The sequence below is a fragment of the Nicotiana sylvestris genome, chromosome 3, assembly GCF_000393655.2.
Source record: "Nicotiana sylvestris chromosome 3, ASM39365v2, whole genome shotgun sequence".
NCBI classification, from domain to species: Eukaryota; Viridiplantae; Streptophyta; class Magnoliopsida; order Solanales; family Solanaceae; genus Nicotiana; species Nicotiana sylvestris.
This window is the reverse complement of record NC_091059.1, coordinates 88,959,437-88,981,495: the sequence shown is the minus strand read 5'-3', so window position 1 is coordinate 88,981,495 and position 22,059 is coordinate 88,959,437. Positions and strand designations below refer to the sequence as shown.

General features: G+C 38.4%; 2 protein-coding genes and 1 long non-coding RNA gene across 3 annotated transcripts; 2 read left to right on the top strand and 1 right to left on the bottom strand.

The window, feature by feature from the left end:
* Nucleotides 1-3,782: 3,782 nt before the first annotated feature.
* LOC138886885 (uncharacterized) lies at nucleotides 3,783-5,427 on the bottom strand. The gene is made up of 3 exons (XR_011405828.1): nucleotides 5,380-5,427; nucleotides 4,981-5,047; nucleotides 3,783-3,957 (listed from the first exon to the last, which is right to left on the bottom strand). It is a non-coding gene; the product is annotated as an uncharacterized lncRNA (long non-coding RNA).
* Nucleotides 5,428-10,651: 5,224 nt separating this feature from the next.
* On the top strand, nucleotides 10,652-12,764 carry LOC138887650 (uncharacterized). The gene is made up of 2 exons (XM_070169419.1): nucleotides 10,652-11,769; nucleotides 12,269-12,764. The coding sequence occupies exons 1-2, from the start codon at nucleotides 10,652-10,654 to the stop codon at nucleotides 12,762-12,764; spliced, it is 1,614 nt and encodes a 537-aa protein (XP_070025520.1).
* Nucleotides 12,765-12,830: 66 nt separating this feature from the next.
* Nucleotides 12,831-13,253, top strand: LOC104226091 (uncharacterized). The gene has a single exon (XM_009777986.1). It carries the CDS (start codon nucleotides 12,831-12,833, stop codon nucleotides 13,251-13,253), a length of 423 nt encoding a protein of 140 aa, XP_009776288.1.
* The last annotated feature ends 8,806 nt before the right edge of the window (nucleotides 13,254-22,059 follow it).

The window sequence follows — 22,059 nt, the reverse complement described above, 5'->3', positions numbered from 1 at the left end:
CATCCTGAATTTCCCTGCCAAGCCTGTTTCCATCATACGACCACCATATCAATCTCCACACGCTGTACCCAAACATGACTGCATAACTTTGCTGAATTCACACTTTGCATCACTTTACTCATAGAACCACAATAACATTCTTTAAACATAATAGTCGAAATTCCACGAATCTGATGCTCCCATTGCATCTCATGATCTACACAGGTCTTGCTCTAGTTTTTTTTTATATATTCTTTTTTTCAACACCGATACGACTGAAGAGATGTGCCAAAATTCACAACCAACTGCTGAATCAACAATTCATTGGATCTACACTCCTGACAAGTTCCATTACCTTGTCCTAAACCAAAGAATGATCTTTGCTCTATAATATACTTCATATAATCTGTTTGCACTGACCCCAAATCTAGTAACCTCGTCTCACCCAGTACGAACTGCTCAGGCAATAAGCCACCTCAGACATAATCAAAAATCCCACAAGGCGCCACAATGTGCCAGTATGCTATCAATTCGAACGCGATACAAAAGGAAGGCGAACTCTAAAAGAAACTACTCAACTCGCACACTAACATAGACTTCCTCAGAAAACAAGGAAACAGAACACACAAAAGCAAATATGGGCACTGAACTGAACATCACACTGTTGCGGCATGCAACCCGATCCAAACAACATACCCATGGCGGTGTGTCACCCGATCCACATATAGAACTCACATAAGGAGATATACGTCGAGCTAAATAGCTCATCACATCAAAATACCGAACATTGGCCATAAACACACTAAGGTGCATAATATCATTCCCAAGGAAACATATAGCGCTATAGGCTACAAACTCAAGCACAACTGAGGTGCGATACATGATCTAAGTCTCATCCTGCTCATATAACATCACCGCTGAGCGGAACCTCAACACATAAGGAATTTACCAAGCCGTCTCACAACTCATACGGTGCAATATATCTTTACATGAATTAACTGACCACGAAATAAGACTGCGACTATCCTTCCATAAAGAGCGCATTGCTGAAATAAACACAACTGGCCTGACGTAAGGCTCACTTCCACATTTAAATCTATCCACCGACCTCAAGTCGATCCTGATCGTGCCAAGCTAGGCCAATAATCTTTCACAGGTCCATAACCCAATAAACAGAGTGCCCTCCAGGCATAAATTCTCAAATGGATGATATTACCAAAATCCTCATACTTGGTTTAAATTTCTAATTAATCAAGTGACTACATGTCACACTTATACAATATTCCTGTGGGACAAGCTCCCACCATCTTCCGAAATAATTAACGGGTCTGCACATCCAAACCACCGGCTGCACTAACGCTGAAAAGCGATCAAGAATCCCTAACCAGGATGCAAAGCCTTTCTCACAGAACACCGACCTCAGGTGATACTGACGTCAATACCCATCTTACTCAAAACACTGAAACTCATATACTGCTCATCCGAGATCGTGACATCACAGTCATTGACCAAACTGCAACCTTGGTCCTTACTTCAAATTCCATACCACTCACTGCACCTCACGTGCCAATATACGATAGACGCGATTTCCATCACAACTCTGGAACCGCCGATAGGCTAATACTTCATCACATAAGACTTTCCATTTAACTCACTTCAGGAGAACTATAGCAACATATAGGCGAATCCTCATAATCGTCGAATATGCCAATCTCTAAGTAGTTGTCCAAGCCACCATAACACTTTCTGGGATCCGCTTACTCATAATAGGCCCTAACTATGCTTCAGAATAACATCAATCACTGCGGCCGACAAGCCTCACATGCATAACTCGATCACGCTGAACGAACCGATCACTGACACCAGTATACCAACTCAACTATGGCTAATCAATCTACTTCCTTCCAATTTATCCTTGATTGCCTTAGAAATAATAATATCTCCCTTTAACACCTAACTTATTTCAACCAAACTCACCCCGAGTGACCTTAAATCACGAGACCATGCTGTCTCAAATACCATGACCATTTCATGTCTCTCAAATGCTACACCGCAAGTCAAAACATCATAGAACATTCTGTGCCTTTCTTCATAAGCTGCTTCAAAAGCTTGACTCTTAACCGTACTTATAGACTCAAAATCATTAGGCACCACACTTTACCTCTTGAATTAACTAGGACCGCTATTGAGAGCCACCCAGCTCTGACTTGGCCCCGAATGCAACCAACTCTACTGAATTTTATAACATATGAATACCCTCTCGATAAAGCACCCAGAGGGATCACTTCCCTCGAAGCCTGCACCTATACGAGGCATAAATCATGAATCTTCCCTCAAGTCTGAACATGAGCCAATAAGGCTAACCATAGCATGCATCCAACAATTCATTTACTCAAATTACCACTCATGGTCCTTTTCCGTAGCTGCAATAACCCACCAATACGCCAATAACCAGAATTCACGCAGGTAATAAACCGTGCAATCAGCTAATCAACAGCAAGCTCCCCAACTTGGCTCGAAGCCATAGATCACAACACATATACTCTATTGCTGTCGTAATATCATGGTGAGATTAAACTCACTCCATCATAAGCTCGTGGAAACACGAATCATCTGGAATTTTAACTCTTCTGCAATTCTTGCATTTACTCACACAACAGCTAAGCCCACTTACTAAGTCCTAAATTTTTCAAAAGTTTCGGCAGAGCCTCCTTTGTAATTGGTCCTATCCACCTGCCAGAGAATCACCAAAACCATCCTAACAACACATCCACAACTTGACAAAGCATCACAATGCATATCAATTACATAAATCTAAATTGATACATGGACATGCGTTGCACCTATTTGAATCATAACACATAGAAAATACCCTTCAACCCTCCATTATTGGGCTATTCAACCAAGTAGGAACATATTCTTCCTTTAATATTTTCGACCTTCGAAGTGGTCTTCTTGACTCAACGATTTCGTCATAATACATTTACGGAAGCGATCTCAGCTCCCAGACTTATCTAACTAGGAGACACGAAAAATATTCTTCACGCGCCCATAACTCGGGCTACTCAACAAATCACAATAAGAAACGAATCACTTAACAGTTCATCTACTATCCAGTAGGCTTCTTCGCCACTACCAAGTCGTACAAATACACCTCGCAACACTAACATACTCATCACGTGGATATCCAACCGCCATTCCGGCTAACAAGGACAATAATGAACATATGAGTTCAAAACACTTGCTCACAAAATCAGCACCTCGGTGATCAAGCCATTGTCAAAGATTTGGCCTCAAGTCCTCCTGACTGGTCTAACTTCAAACTCACAGAGATTACACCTCGCCCCTCAATCGGGGAATCAAAAGCCATCGAGACACATCTGATACTGAGCGCCCGTTAGTGCATACGATCACGCGGAAGGAATTTCAAAAGTTTCTTTTCAAGCTGAATCGAGGACGCACGATAAGAATTCAAGAATGTGAAGTTTTCCTAAAGGTTCTGCAGCCTCTCAAGGATAAGTACAGACGTCTTCGTACCGATCCGCGAGACTCTACTAAACCGGCTCATGACTCGCGAGACCAAGTAACCTAGGCTCTGATACCAACTTGTCACGACCCAAATCCCGGTCGTGATGGCGCCCAGCACACTACTAGGCAAGCCCGACCATTATTCAACACTTAACCCAATTTATCAAAAATAGCGAAAAGAAATATCAATTAAGCAAGATTAAAGTACTGAAAAATTTAACAAAATACACAATATAATCTCACTAGGACCCGGTGTCACGAATCTGAGCCTCTAGAATACAGAATATCATCCTAATACATGGTATATCCAAAGTCTGATAATGCGGAAATAAAGAGATAGGATAGGAGGGAGAAGATCAATGGCTGCGAACGCCGTGCAGCTACCTCGATACTCCCAGAGGCTGGATCTGCTGATCAACTGGATCTACTGAGCCTGAGACTGCCCTGGATCTGCACACAAGGTGCAGGGAGTAAAGTGAGTACTCCGACCCAGTGAGTAATAAAAGTAACTACAGTCCGAAGATAAGAAAATCCAGTAAATACACAAAGTAAGCTACAATCCGAATATACAGCAACATATGGAACTGAGCAGCTAAACACTAGTATAAATACAAATACATGAATGCAATGCAATGCATATGATGGTACATTCCAGTACCCACTGCGGCGTGCAGCCCGAGCCATCCATATTTATTTATCGTCGATGGCGCTCACTGGGGGTGTGTACAGACTCCGGAGGGGCTCCTACAGCCCAAGCGCAATATCTTGGTCAGTCATTGTTACCTGACCGGTCAGCCATTGTTAGCTGACCAATTTATATCATACAATGCCATTGTTACCACTGTTCAAATATATCATCCAATGCCATTGTTACCACTATTCAAGTATATCATCCAGTGTCATTGTTACCACTATTTCAAGTATATCACACAGTGTCATTGTTACCACTGTTTCAAGTATATCACACAGTGTCATTGTTACCACTGTTTCAAGTATATCACACAGTGTCATTGTTACCACTGTTTCAAGTCACTTTATAATCAGTCCAGAAAATAATATAATAAGCCCCTTGGGCATTTACAAAACAGAAGTTCCCAGCCCGGAATACATTTAAAAATATCATTTAAGTTTTCAACACTTAGAATTATGGCTGAGTTTGCAAAACAGCATTTAAAACCTTGGACTGAAATTAAATGATATGCAAATCATGCTAAGCAGTAATATCAATCCTCGAAGGATTTTACAAATCGGCACAAGGCCCCAAACATGGCATCAAGCCCAGTAATATCAATGAAGTATGTGTATCAATCACCAATATAGTATAAACATCACACGGGATGGACCAAGTCACAATCCCCAATAGTATCCTACCCCGCACTCACCATGGAATGCGTGTCACGCCTCAATATAGCGTTACGATGTGAAATTCCGGGGTTTCAAACCCTCAGAATAGCATTTACATCTATTACTCACCTCTAACCGGCCGTAAACTAGTCCGCAATGCCCTTTCCTCTTGAATCGACCTCTTCGCGCGTCGAATCTAGTCAAAACCACAACGAATACGTTACAATAGGCTAAGGGAATATAACCCAATCGAAAAGACTCGAAAAATGTCGAAAATCCCGAAATTAGCAAAACCCGAGCCCCGGGCCCACGTCTCGAAATTCAGAAATTTTTACATAAATACGACCCTTATCTCGCCACGAGTCTATACATACCAAATTCATAAAAATCGGAGTTCATTTGACCCCTCAAATCACCATTTAATTCTCTTAAGTTTCAAGCCCTAAACCACCATTTTTGTCCATAAATTACTTGAGTTTTCAGCTCTAATCCATGTATTTAACTTGGAAATAAGTAGAAACAACTCACCTTTGATGCTTGATGAAATCCCCCTTGAAATTCTCTCCAAAATAATCCAAGCCAAATGAAAGAAATGAAAGAAATAAGCCAAATCCGTGTTTAAAAGAATCTGCCCGTGCTTCGTCGAGTTGTACCTTGCACTTGTGCTATACAAGTTGTACATCCTATTAAAATTGTTCCTTGTCGGACACCTTCTGTTTAAACACCCATAACGTCTTGTATAAATATCCAAATGACAAACGGTTTGAAGATTTAGAAACTAGACTCAAAGATCTTTAATTTGATAGGTTGTACACCATATAACTCTTTATATATCCCGAGATATGAGCTTCTAAATCGGCTCCATGAAATCAGAAAATTTCTGGAGAAACTGCTCCATCAGTCATCTTTAATCAATCATAACTTTCTCTACAAATGTTAAAATTACGATTTCGTTAGCTTTCTGGAAACTAGATATGAAGGGCTATAACTTTCGTTTTTGAATCATCTCAAAATTCCTTATAGATAAAAAGATATAGGCCTCCGAAATACGCTCCACGATTGCAGTCCAAAGACCTGCAGAAAATTGCAGCAGAAATTTCTGTAGCTTTTTCTTTTCTTTTTGGTCCGAATTTCATTCCGTTAACCTTCCGAAATCCATCCGAGGCCCTCGGGACCTTAACCAATTATATCAACATGTCCCACAATATCATTCAAACTTGTCCCAACCTTCAAAACACCCAAAATAACATCAAAACATCAAATCATCATCGGATTCAAGCCTATGAATCTCACGAACTTCCAAATTCCATTTTTGATAAAAAACCCAACCAAACCACATCCGAATGTCCTCAAATTTTGCAGACAAGTCCAAAATGACATAACGAAGCTACAACAACTCTCGGAATTCCATTCCGACCCTCGGATCAAAATCTCACCTATCAACCGGAATTCGCCAAAATACTAACTTTGCCAATTCAAGCTTAATTCTACACCGGTCATCACAAAAATATTCCGGACACACTCCTAAGTTCCAAATCACCTAACGAAGCTATCCAAACCATAAAATTCGCATTTCGATCCCTCTAACACATAAGTCAACGTTCGGTTGACTTTTCCAACTTAAACCTCCTTAAAAGAGACTAAGTGTCTCAAACCTTACCAAAATCATTCCGGAATGACTTCAAATTTTGCACACAAGTCACATTCGACATTACGGACTTGCCCCATCTTTCGGAACCGCATTCCGACCCCGATATCAAAATTTCCACTTCCGGTCGAATTTTCTCAAAAACCTTCAAATTTCTATATTTAGCCAAATGACTTCAAAATGACCTCCAGACATCTGAATTCACTTCCGATCGCGCTTCCAACTCAAGAATCACCATACGGAGCTATTCCCAGACTCGGAATCCCAAACGGACTTCTATAACACTGAAATGCCTTCCAACCCAAATTTATGAAATTCTTCTAAAGTACTAACTTTCACAATATACGCCGAAATGCTCACGGGTTACCCAAAACCAAATCCGGACATACGCCCAAGTCCGAAATCATCATACGAACATGCTGGAACTTTCAGATCCCAATTCCGAGGTCGTTTACTCAAAATTCTAATCCTAGTTCATTTCTTCAATTTTAAGCTTTCAAAATGAGAATTTCCATTTAGATTTGACTCCAAACTTCCTGAATTTTAATTCTGACCATACACACAAGTCAATATACCTGAGATGAAGCCGCTCATGGCCTCAAACTGCTGAATGACGCGCCGGAGCTCAGAACGACCGGTCGGGTCGTTACACTAAACATTATTCAACCTCGTTCCAATCATCAAAACACCTCGACTAACACCAAAAATCATCAAATCACATCGAATTCAAGCCTATGAATCTCAAGAACTTCCAAATTCCATTTTTGATAAAAAACCCAACCAAACCACGTTCGAATGACCTCAAATTTTGCGGACAAGTCCAAAATGACATAACGAAGCTACAGAAACTCTCGGAATTCCATTTCGACCCTCGGATCAAAATCTCACCTATCAACCGGAATTCGCCAAAATACTAACTTCGCCAATTCAAGCCTAATTCTACACCGTACCTCCAAAACCACTTCCGATCACTCTCCTAAGTCACAAATCACCTCCCGAAGCTAACCGAACCATCGGAACTCACATCCGAACCCTCTAACACATAAGTCAATATCCGGTTGACCTTTTCAACTTAAGCCTTCTTAAAAGAGACTAAGTGTCTTATTTCTTATTAAAACCCCTTCAAATCAACTCGATTACACAAGATATGGATAATGAAGCATAAGGAAGATGAAAATGGGGAAATGGTGTGGTAACTCATGAGACGACTGGCCGAGTCGTCACAATTTGTGAGCTCGAAAATTATTTTATGTTTTGCTTTATTGAACTAATATTTCTTTACTTCTATGATTTTCTGATTTCGAATACAAATTATTAAAAATCTTAAGGAATATAAGAATTATATTTTTTGTGATGGTTGTGTAGATAATAAATTTGCGTCAAGAAAATAAAATCGAGACCGAAAAATATTGCAACAATTGTAGTATTTGATTTAAAATGATATGAGTGTACATTCTCTATGAATCCTCTCATTCTTCTTTCCAATAGAAAATAAATTCAAGGACCTTCGAGCTTGATCTTGAATCTATATTGTTGCCACGAACGATGATCTTGAATTCAACTAGCACGAACTTTGATTTGAACTCGTACTCCTTGAACCTTGATTTGTTCTTCGTTCTTGATCTTGAACTTGATTTCTTGAACTTGAACTTGATTGCTTGAAGCTTGAAACTTGTAGAGAAATTTGCAGCGTTTGATCCATGAGCTCTCTCTCTTACTTCCTGTTATAATTTCTGGTTCCTTTCTAAGTTATGAAGACCCCTATTTATAGTTGTGGAAGGGAAGAGTTGTGATGAGAATAAACTCTTTCCGAACAATCAGATTGAAGCGTGCCATGGCCGTATTTGATTGGCCGGAACATGTCACTTGCACATGTGGCGTAGTTTCATTGGCCTTTTAATTTGACTTGGCATGCCTTATTATTTTGACATATAAAATGATCATATTGGCTCTTCCGTTTCACTTGGCATGCCACATCATTTGACACGTGACACCAAACTGGGCATCTAGGAAGATGGCATATTGAGCCTAATGAAGTGAGTTCATCATTCACAGCCCAATTATATGGTTAGCTCAATGAATTAAGACTTATTTATTTAATTCATATATATTGGATTTATATAATTTATCCAATTATATTAGCCCGTAACATTTATTTGGATCAAAATATATTTAGCTTAAGATTAAATCTAAATTACTTATAGATTTAAATTTAATAAAATTTTCACTGCCTACAAATGCCCCCTACTTCAAAGCTTTTTGGGGTATGAAATCACCTCTTGAAAGTAATTATTTTCAATTAGCTAGAGTGGTACATTTTGGCCAAGTGTACTTTCAAAATACATACGCCAATCTTAAGACATCTTTGCTCATACTTGTGGAATATTGATGCTATATCATATTCAAAAAGAAAGATATCTTCTCTTGACTAGGGGGGCCACATAGAAGTATCCCTTTGATCAATTATGTCCATCCATGTGATAATTAGTACCTTGAATGGGATTGCATTTCTCAATTATGGAAGTATACACAGACAAGACTTGCAATAGTAACTCCATCGATACGGGACGCTGAAAATTGTACAGAAGTCAACTTTTCTTCTACTTAAAGAATCATAATCGGAAAAGAATTTGAATTTAACTAGGAAAGAACACTAGAGCCGCCTCTTAACACCGGGGAAAATTTATAAATGGCCAGTTTTACACCTGGTCAATCAAATTTAGCCACATAATCAAAAGTCAACGATATTTAGCCGCGAATTAAGCACGGTAACAATTTGTTGACAAAAATACCCCTACTATGTTTATTAAATTTACGCGACTTGACCTTATATTCTTCTTTAGCAAAACCTTCCGGCTTTAAATTGAAAATCGAAGTAAGCTCTCTCAATTAAATCTATCTTCTACTACCACAGATTTAATTGTGATTCTCTACAATTCTTTTGTTCGTAATTCAAACCAGAAAATTCTTTCAGTAAAATTTTTTGATTCTTCGAATTTTCTGCAAATCGAAGTAAGTTCTCTCAATTAATGCTTTAATCTGTGTTATTTTGACACATTTTCTCAATGCGTTAATCTGTGCTTAATTGTATTAAATATTTTCTTTTCTGTAATTTAGATTGTAACTATTTAAATCTGCATTGTTCAAAACCACAAAAAATAATACAAAATCCTTCAGAACATAACACCAGTATAATTAGCTGGACTTTTCTAAATTAATATGTAAAACTTAGACATTTCCAGTATAATATACTGGAAGTATGGTTGACTACAGTAACAACAGTATAATAAACTGGAATTTGCTTAATATATATGGAAAACTCAATTATTTCCAGCTTATGATCCTGGAGTTATATTTTTTAATATTATAACTTCTATATATCTAATTATTTGGGTTCCTGTATATTTTGCTAGAGATGTACATTGCAGAATTATAATGTCCAGTATTTTATACAGGATGTTCACAAACCAGATTTTTTACACAAAGTTTGTTGTTTTAACTCTCTCAATTAATGCTTTAATCTGTGTTATTGTCTAATTTTCTCAATGCGTTAATCTGTGCTAAATTATATTAAATATCTTCTTTTCTGTAATTTAGATCGTAACTAATAAAATCTACATTGTTCAAAATAACTATAAATAATATAGAATGCTTCAGAACATAACGCCAGTATATTTTGCTGGATTTTTCTAAATTAATATGTAAAACTTAGATACTTCCAGTATATTATACTGGATGTTTGTGTGACTCCAGTAACTCCATTATAATAAGCTGAAATTTGCTTAATTTATATGAAAAACTCAATTATTCCAGCTTATTATACTGGAGTTATATTTTTTAACAGTATAACATCTAAATATCTAATTATTTGGGTTCCTGTATATTTTGTTGGAGATGTACCTTGCAAAATTATAATGTCCAATATTTTATACAGGATGTTCACAAAAAAGATATTTATCCAAAGTTTGCTGATTTAACTATTGTTGTATTTCTTATTTTAGTTACTTACTGATAATTATACTGGAAAATCTAGTTATAAAGCTATATATGCCAGTATATTGTATTAAAGATAGGTAAGACAATTTATAATTTGTATCTACTATACTTTGCTCGAATTATAACTCCATCTTATTATTTGGTTTCATTAAATACATGATGCATTCAAATTTCTTGCTTATCGCATTCGATGGCAAATGGACAGCAGATTTCAAGTACTTAGATCATAAAACAAAGCTTCTCCTTATAAATGATGGGACTTCGTTTGAAGAATCCATGAGTAAAATTTTTGAAGTTATGGAGTTCAACAACAACAAGTTTGAAGCAAAAGCATGGCTTAATATCAACCTAGGTACTGCTAAGGGAATACAAGTGACAAAAGATGAAGATCTTAGCTTGTGTATGATGCTTTTAAAAAATAATCCATACTATAAAAGTTCCAAATTTATTTTTGAAATATCAGAAATACCAGATCAACAACCAGAAAGTAGTGCAATAATGGAAATTGACAATCATCAATTATTGCACAGAAACACATATGTTCCGGAAGAGCAAGTACTGCTGATATCGGAAGTAGCAGAAGAGCAGGAGATGCCAATTTATGACATTACAATGCAAAATGAAATTGTAATTCCTGTGGAAGATCAAGAGATTGAATCACTAGACACTATTGAAGGAAGAAAAAGGAAAGCAAAAGGAAAGGCAAAAGAATCCCCATCAATAATACTAAAGGAAAATGCATCATTGGATGATGTAAAACTCGGGTCAGTTTTTCAAGACAAAAATGCTATGATTAGATGTTTTTGCTTAGCGGCTATAAAGGAGCACTTTGAGTTTTATGTTAAGAGGTCAAGTAACATAAGATATTCTTTGGTATGTGCTGATGAAAAGTGTGGTTGGACTGTTCGAGGTTCAAGAATTAAACAATCAACACTTTTTAAAATAGTTAAATTTCAGAGAACACATGAGTGCTCGGTTGATATTAGAAAATCACACCAAAGACAAGCAACTTCTAATGTAATTAAAGATTATATTATTTACAACTTAAGGGACATAGCTACTGAAGTAAAGCCTAAGTTTGTCATTTCAGAAATGAAAAGAGCACATGGAATAGATGTTGGTTATGGAAACGCATGGCATGCTATTCAAAAAGGCTTATCTTTATTAAGAGGAACAATTGAACAGAATTATGAGCAGCTGGCATCATATTTGTATATGATCGAACAAAAAAATACAGGATCATATACTAATATTCAAAGAGATGCAGAAAACAGGTAAATTTCTTATGTTTGTGTATAAAATAGAGGCCTTCAAAATTTAGTAATAAATTTTTGTCCAGTATATTATACTGAATTCTCGTGTGAATGTTTGTCCTCCAGTATGTTATACGGGATATTTTACGGGATGTTTGCCTTGTGTAAGCTTTTTCTCCAGTATATTTTACGGGATATCTGCCTTGTGTAAGCTTTTATGGGATGTACTCCAGTATATTTTACGGGATGTCTGCCTTGTTTAAGTTTTCTGTCCAGTATATTATACTGGATGAGTTCTGTTTAACCTAGAAGTTTGTTTTATTTGTCATTACTTTTTTGAGTGATTATTCGTCTTCTTTTTTATTATGTTCTTTAATCCAGTATATAATATTTGAGTTGTGTTTGATTTCAGTATATTTTAATGGAAGTATGTCGTCTTTAAGCTTTTTGTGTAGTATGTTATTAGTATTCAATTTGTCATATGGTATAACTGAAAGTTATTTACTTTTCAATTGAATAGGTTTGTCTACATGTTTTTCATGTATGGGGCATCAATTTCTGGGTGGAAGTATTGTAGACCACTTATTGCAATTGATGGAACATTTCTAAAAAATAAATATAGAGGTGTTCTGTTAGTGGCTGTTACAAAAGATGCAAATAACCAGATTTTCCCTATAGCATTTGGGGTAGCGGATTCAGAGAATAACGAATCATATGAATGGTATTTCAGAGAATTAAGAAATGCAATTGGGATTCGTAAGGATTTAATGTTTTTGTCATATCGACACAAGGCCATTGCAAATGGTATTGCAAAGGTTTTCCCTGAGTGCTACCATGATATTTGCATATATCATTTAGAAAAGAATCTAAAGCAAAGAAGAGTGAGAAATACTGTACTAAACCTTTTTCAAAGTGCTGCAAGAGTATACCTTCAATCAGAATTTGATGACTTCATGTCCCAAATAGCTGTTGTTGATAAGAAAACATTTAATTATTTGATGGAGGAACCACCATGAAGGTGGGCTCGTTCACATTGTCCGAGAAGACGATATGATATGTTAACAATAAATATTGTTGAGTCAATGAATAATGTATTGAGACGTGCAAGAGAATTGCCACTTTTAACAATGATGGATTTCATACAAGAAAAGTTGCAAAGCTGGTTCTATGAAAGAAGGACAACTACAGAAGGAATATTCCGTGAGATATCAAATTGGGCAGAAGCAACATTGGAAGAAAAAATTAAACCAGCTTTTACATTTAGAGTATTGCCCATTGATCGACTCAAATTCAATGTGAAAGAAGGGGGTATGGAATTTATTGTTGATCTAGACAAAAGAACATGTGATTGTTTTCAATTTCAGCTAGATGAAATACCCTGTGAACATGCAATTGCTGCAATTGACAGTATATATCAAAAGAAATCGGCCTTTTGCTCAGCCTATTATTCAAGGGACTTTTGGTTGAAAGCATATGAAGGGCAAGTAAATTCTATAGGTGATTGATCAACATGGGTTATACCAGAAACTATTAAATCAGAAATCACTAAGCCTCCAGATGCAAAAGTAATGCTAGGAAGAAGATAGAAGAATCGACATGTTTCCGGTACAGAATACAAGAAGGAGCCAAAATGTGGTCGCTGCAAACAATATGGGCATAACAGAACAAATTGCACAAATGCTGCTGTAGTTCATCCTTATGCAAGAAAATACAGAGAAAAAATGATTGATTATACACAATAAGGTTGCATTGTCTGATATGAAAAATTGATTGTAATCCCGAATAATTTGTTTGGTATTCTTGTTTTTCAAAATATTATTACTGTTTTTTTTTGTTTCTTGATTTGCTGCAAAAAAAATCTTGTTTATGAAGTTCCAGTATAAATTACTGGACATATAATTTCCGAACATATACCTCCAGCAAAATATATAGGAACATAATTTTAAATTATTTAATTCCAGTAAATTATTGTAATTACCAATTTTGCACTATTTTACACTTCTCCATTATAATATACTGGCTTATATCCCTTCATAAGTAGAATTTCCAGAATATTTTATATGGATTAACCAAAATTGGTCAAATTTAGCATAAACAATTCTGGATTTTTCAAGTCCAGTATTAAATACGGGACATAGTAGTTTAAAAATATATAACTGCAGTGTTATATACAGGAAATAAAAGATTAAATTATTTAATTCTACTAAATTGTACTAGATACCAAGTTTCCACTATTTTCCAGTTCTCCACTATAATATACTGCTTATATGCCTTTATAATTAGCATTTCCAGCATATTTTATAGGGAGTAACCAAAATTGGACGAATTTAGGATAAAAAAATCTGGATTATTCAAGTCCAGTATTAAATACAGGATATTATGTTTAAACAACATATAACTCCAGTGAAATATACAAGAAACAAAATAATAAATTATTTAATTCCAGTTTGTTCTAGACACCAAATTACCAATATTTTCCAATTCTCCATTATAATGTACTGGCTTATATCTCTTCATAAGTAACATTTCCAGCATATTTTATAGGGAGTAACCAAAATTGGATGAATTTAGGATAAAAGAATCTGGATTATTCATGTCCAGTATGAAATAGACGATATCATGTTTTAATAAACTATAACTCCAATGTTATATACAGGAAACAAAATAATTAATTATTTAATTCCAGTAAATTGTTCTAGATACCAGGTTTTCAATATTTTTCGATTGTCCATTATAATGTACTGGCTTATATGCCTTCATAAGTAGCATTTCCAGCATTTTATGGGGAGTAATCAAAATTGGACGAATTTAGGATAAAAGAATCTGGATTATTCAAATCCAGTATTAAATACAGGATATCATGATTTAATAACATATAACTCCAGTGTAATATACAGGAAACAAAATAATTAATTATTTAATTCCAGTAAATTGTACTAGATACCAAGTTTCCATTATCTTTCACATCTGCATTATAATATACTGGCTTATATGCCTTCATATGTAGCATTTCCAGCATATTTTATAGGGTGTAACCAAAATTGGACGAATATAGGATAAAATAATCTGGATTATTCAAGTCCAGTATAAAATACAGGATATCATGTTTTAATAACGTATAACTCCAGTGTAATATACAGGAAGCAAATTATTTAATTACAGTAAATTGTACTAGATACCAAGTTTCAACTATTTTTCACTTCTCCATTATAATATACTGGCTTATATGCCTTCATAAATGGCATTTCCAGCATATTTTATAGAGAGTAACCAAATTTGGACGAATTTAGTATAAAAGAATCCGCATTATTCAAGTCCAGTATGAAATACAGGATATCATGTTTTAATAAACTATAATACCCGTGTAATATACATGAAACAAAATATTTAATTATTTAATTCCAGTAAATTGTTCTAGATATCAAGTTTCCAGTATTTTTCGATTCTCCATCATAATGTACTGGATTATATCCCTTCATAAGTAGCATTTCCAACATATTTTATACGGAGTAACCAAAATTGAACGAATTTAGGATAAAAGTATCTGGATTATTCAAGTCCAGTATTAAATACAGGATATCATGTTTTAATAAACTATAACTCCAGTGTTATATACAGGAAACGAAATAATTAATTATTTAATTAAAGTAAATTGTTCTAGATACCAAGTTTCCAATATTTTCCGATTCTCCATTATAATGTACTGGCTTATATTCCTTCATAAGTAGCATTTCCAACATATTTTATAGGGAGTAACCAAAATTGGACGAATTTAGGATAAAATAAGCTGGATTATTCAAGTCTAGTATGAAATACAGGATATCATGTTTTAATAAACTATAACTCCAGTGTAATATACAGGAAATAAAATATTTAATTATTTAATTCCAGTAAATTGTTCTAGATACCAAGTTTCCAATATTTTCCGATTCTTCATTATAATGTACAGGCTCATATCCCTTCATAAGTAACATTTCCAGCATATTTTTTAGGGAGTAACCAAAATTGGACGAATTTAGGACAAAAGAATCTGGACTATTCAAGTCCAGTATTAAATACAATATTTCATGTTTTAACAACATACATGTTACGACCCGGATTTCCCACCATCGGGTGTCGTGATGGCGCCTACTATCGGAGCTAGGCAAGCCAAATATTTAAAACACCTTTCTTGCTTTCTTTCAAACAATAAAATAAACGAGACAAAATTTAAGCGGAAGACTTTAAATCTAAAGCAACTGAAAACCAAAAGTGCGGAAGTTTAATACACATCACTACCCAAGGTCTGGTGTCACTGGCTCACGGACTACTACAGAATACTACAAACAATGTCTGAAAGGGAATACATCATGTTTGTCTGATACAAGATGAACAAACGAAAACATGGAAAGGGGCTTCTGCCTGCGAACGCCAGCTAGGCTACCTTGAGAGTCCCTGGACTGAAGATAGCTCCCAGAAGTCCTACTGTTGTGGTCCGTAAGCTGCTCCCTGATCTGTGCACAAAATGCACAGAGTGTAGCATCAGCACAACCGACCCTATGTGCAGGTAAGTGCCTGGCCTAACCCCGACAAAGTAGTGACGAGGCTAAACAGGACCTACCACAATTAACCTATACAGATATATATAACGAGTGCAAGAAAACAATAACAAGATAATACAAAGTAAGGCTGGGAGGGGACATGCTATCGGGGAGTAACAAATAAAAATAAAATATCGGAAATAAACAGAAGAAACTCCGGTTTCCATGATATATATATATATATAGTGGACGACGTGCCACACGATCCCATATTATCATATATAAGTGGACGGCGTGCCACACGATCTCATAATATAGTATGTAAGTGGACAGCGTGCCACACGATCCCATAATATAGTATATAAGTGGACGGCGTGCCACACGATCCCATAATATAGTATATAAGTGGACGGCGTGCCACACGATCCCATAATATAGTATATAAGTGGACGGCGTGCCACACGATCCCATAATATAGTATATAAGTGGACGACGTACCACACGATCCCATAATATAGTATATAAGTGGACGGCGTGCCACACGATCCATTTTAACAATATATAGGTGGACGGCGTGCCACACGATCCTAATTCATCTTTATCACAGTGCACAATATGTCACCGGCAACGGAGGCCAATAACCAAGTGGACGGCGTGCCACACGATCCCATAATATAGTTCATAATATCTGACTTCATATAGTAGACCCCTTCAGGGGAGAATAACATCTCAATACCTTTAACCCGGCAAGGGTACAACTAACAGCCCAAAATATCCCAACAAGGGAGAGTATATATATCAGTCTACACATCCCGGCAAGGGAGTAATCACAACACATTCTCATTTTAAATCACTTCTTCCTCAACTAACACATTCATGTTCGAGCTAACACTCCAAGAGTACACCAATCACAATTCTTCCTCAACCGTTCACATCATATGAAACTCATCAAATAAACAAGGAGCTTGTGTCACATTATTCGAATTAAAAGCAATCAAGACTCACGGTCATGCTAGACTCCGGTGCATAGATAACCGTCACCATGCCTATACACCGTACTCCACATTAGCAAGTAGCAAATATCATCCTAATCCTATTCCCTCAAGCCAAAGTTAGAACAAACACTTACCTCGAATGCTCCAAACTCAACTCACGCTTCTAGTATAGCTTTACCTCTTGATTCCACCACCAATCCGCTCGAATCTAGTCATAAGTTACTTAATCACATTAATAATTACTAAATGAATCATCCCCAATGCATGAAAATAGTTTTACAAGGTTTTTCCCAAAAAGGCCAAAGACACCCCCGGACCCACGTGGTCGAAACTCGAGGTTCGGACCAAAACCCGGTTACCCATTCTCCCACGAATCCAAATATATGCTTTGTTTTGAAATCGGACCCCAAATTGAGGTCCAACTCCTCAATTTGTAGAAAACCTAGGTTCTACCCAAAACACCCAATTTCCCCCCATGAAAATCCTTGTTTTGAAGTTGAAATCATGTTAAAAGATGTTAATAAGTGAAGAAAATGAGTAGAAATCACTTACCAATCATTTTGAAGAAGAAAAGTTGTTTGGAAAATCGCCTCTTAGGTTTTGGGTTTTTGAAAAGTGGAAAAATGACTAAAAATCCCGAATTTATACATTTTGCTAGGGGTTGGCGCGGACCGCACAGAAATGCACCGCGGCCGTGCCGAGGGAGAGGAGAAGTGGGCTCTCTCTGAACCCACCCAGCGCGGACCACACTGATTTGGTGCGCGGCCGCGCTGGTCGACCCTCTGAACCCCACCATACGGACCGTACAGAAAAGCACCGCGGCCGCGTGGCTGCCAGCGCGGACCGCGCGGAAATGGCCGCGGCCGCGCTGGGCTTGCAACATCCGAACATGTATATTTTTCTAAGTCAAAAACCTCCCGGGCCCTACTCAAAACTCACCCGAGCCCTCGGGGCTCCAAACCAAACATTCATATGATCTCGAAAACACCTTACGGACTTACTCGTGCGATCAAATCGCCAAAATAACATCATATACATAGGATCAAGCCTCAAAATACATGATTTTCTTTCAACTTTCATAAAAACTCAAATTCCCCATTTTAAGTCCGAAACACGTCATATGACATCCATTTTTAGCCAAACTTTATATATAGTGCTTAAAACATATTTAAGACTCGTACCGGGCGTCGGAACCAAAATACGAGCCCGATACCAAAGTTTTCTGATCAATTTTCTTCTTTATTTTCCTTAATTAATTTCAGAAAACAATTTCACACAAAAATTCATTTCTCGGGCTTGGGACCTCGGAATTTGATTCCGGGTACACGCCCAAGTCCCATATTTTTCTACGAACCCTCCGGGACCATCGAATCACAGGTCCGGGTCCGTTTTACCCGAAATATTGACCAAAGTCAGTATTATGCATATTAATATCAAAATTCATCAAATTTTTCACAAAATTCGCATATTCTAACATAAAAACTTTCCGGCTATGCGCCCGAACTGCGCACACCAATCGAGGAAACTAAAAGCGAGGTTTTCAAGGCCTCGAAAGCGCGGAACAAGTAAGAACTACGGTGGTGACCCTTCGGGTCGTCACATTCTCCACCTCTAAAACAACCGTTCGTCCTCGAACGGACAAAAGAAAGAAGTACCTGAGTCGGGAAATAAATGAGGATAACGGCTCCGCATATCGGACTCGGACTCCCAGGTCGATGCCTCAGGAGGCTGACCTCTCCACTGAACACGCACCGAAGGAAAACTCTTCGACCTCAACTGTCGAACCTGCCGGTCTAGAATAGCCACCGGCTCCTCCTCATATGACAAATCCTTTTCCAATCGGACAGTGATGAAATCTAACACGTGCGATGGATCTCCGCGATACTTCCGGAGCATAGATACATGAAACACGGGATGCACAGCTGACAAGCTAGGTGGCAAGGCAAGTCTATAAGCCACATCTCCCACACAATCAAGAATCTCAAATGGACCGATGAACCTAGGGCTGAGCTTGCCCTTCTTCCCAAATCTCATCACGCCCTTCATAGGCGATACACAGAGCAATACCCACTCCCCAACCATGAAAGCAACATCTCTGACCTTGCGGTCTGCATAACTCTTTTGTCTGGACTGAGCCGTACGAAGTCTATCCTGAATAATCCTGACCTTGTCCAAGGCCTCCTGAACCAGATCCGTACCCAATAATCGAGCCTCTCCCGGCTCAAACCATCCAACCGGAGACCGACATTGCCTACCATACAACGCCTCATACGGAGCCATCTGAATGCTGGACTGGTAGCTGTTGTTGTAGGCGAACTCTGCTAAAGGGAAAAACTGGTCCCATGAGCCTCAAAAATCAATGACACAGGCTCGGAGCATGTCCTCAAGAATCTGAATAGTCCTCTCGGACTGACCGTCCGTCTGGGGATGAAATGCTGTACTCAACTCAACCTGGGTGCCCAACTCTCACTGATCGCTCTCTAGAAATGCGAGGTGAACTGCGTACCCCGATCCGAGATGATAGATAGCGGCACCCCATGAAGGCGAACAATCTCCCTGATATAAATCTCGGCTAACCTTTCGGACGAATAGGTGGCTACAACAGGAACAAAATGCACTGACTTGGTTAGCCTATCAACAATGACCCAAACTGCATCAAACTTCTTCCGAGTCATTGGAAGTCCAGTAACGAAATCCATCGTAATCCTCTCCCACTTCCACTCGGGAAATGCAATCCTCTGAAATAGACCACCAGGTCTTTGATGCTCGTACTTAACCTGCTGACAATTCAAACACCGAGCGACATGCGTAACGATGTCTTTCTTCATCTTGCGCCACCAATAGTGCTGCCTCAAATCCTAATACATCTTCGCGGCACCCAGGTGAATAGAATACCGAGAACTGTTGGCCTCCGCTAAGATCAACTCTCGAATCCTATCAACATTGGGCACACAAACTCGCCCCTGCAATCTCAATACGCAATTATCATCCAAAGTTACTTTCTTGGCACCTACATGCTGCACCGTGTCTCTCAGGACACACAAATGAGGATCATCGAATTGCCGATCACGGATACGCTCCAATAATGAAGAACGAGCGACCGTGCAAGCTAATACTCGACTAGGCTCAGAAATGTCCAACCTCACAAACTGATTGGCCAAAGCCTGAACGTCCAAAGCAAGTAGTCTGTCACCGACCGAAATATAAGCCAGACTGCCCATACTGACTGACTTCCTACTCAAGGCATCGGCCACCACATTGGCCTTTCCCATGTGATATAAGATAGTGATGTCATAACCTTTCAACAATTCCAACCACCTCCTCTGCCTCAAATTCAACTCCTTTTGCTTGAACAAATACTGAAGACTCTTATGATCCGTGAACACCTCACACGCCACACCATACAGATAGTGCCTCCAAATCTTCAATGCGTAAACAATGACTGCCAACTCCAAATCATGCACTGGATAGTTCTTCTCATGAACCTTCAACTGCCTCGAAGCATAGGCAATGACCTTGCCATCCTGCATCAACATTGCACCAAGTCCAATACGAGATGCATCACAATAGACTGTATAGGGCCCTGAACCTGTGGGCAAAACCAACACCGGTGTCGTGGTCAGAGCTGCCTTGAGCCTCTAAAAGCTCGCCTCACACTAATTTGACCATTTGAACTGGGCACCTTTCTGGGTCAATCTGGTCATAGGGGCTACAATGGATGAAAACCCCTCCACGAACCGACGGTAGTAACCTGCTAACCCCAGGAAACTCCGAATCTCCGTAGCTGAAGCTGGTCGAGGCCAGTTCTTGACTGCCTCTATCTTCTTTGGGTCTACCTGAATACCTGCTACTGATACGACATGACCCAGGAATGCGACCGAACTCAGCCAAAACTCGCACTTCGAGAACTTAGCATACAACTGACTATCCTTCAGGGTCTGAAGAACCGCTCTGAGGTGCTGCTCATGCTCCTCCTGACTGCAGGAGTATATAGGAATATCATCAATGAAGACTATCACGAACAAGTCCAAATAAGGTCTGAACACTCGGTTCATCAACTCCATGAACGCTGTTGGGGCATTAGTCAATCCAAATGACATGACCAAAAACTCATAGTGCCCAGACCGAGTGTGAAATGCTGTCTTAGGGTCATCAGACGCTTTAATCCTTAGCTGGTGGTAGCCAGATCTCAAATCTATCTTTGAAAACACCCTCGCACCCTGAAGCTGGTCGAATAAATCATCGATCCTCGGCAGTGGGTACTTGTTCTTAATCGTCACCTTGTTCAATTATCGGTAATCAATGCACATCCTCATCGAACCATCCTTTTTCTTCACAACTAGCACCGGTGCGCCCCAAGGCGAAACACTGGGTCTAATGAAACCCTTCTCAAGCAAATCTTGAAGCTGACCCTTTAACTCCTTCAATTCTGGCGGCGCCATACGACACGACAGAATGGAAATGGGCTGAGTGCTCGAAGCCAGATCAATACAAAAATCAATATCCCTGTCGGGCGGCATGCCCGGCAGGTCTGAAGGGAAGACCTTGGGAAACTCCCGAACAATAGGAATAGAATCAATAGACGGGACCTCAGGGCTGGAGTCGCGAACATAAGCCAGATACGCTAGACACCCCTTCTCGACCATGCGTCGAGCCTTCACATAAGAAATAACGCTGCGAGAAGAATGACCAGGAGTCCCTCTCCATTCTAAACGGGGCAAATCCGGTAAGGCTAAGGTCACGGTCTTGGCATGACAATCCAAGATCGCATGATACGGGGACAACCAATCCATCCC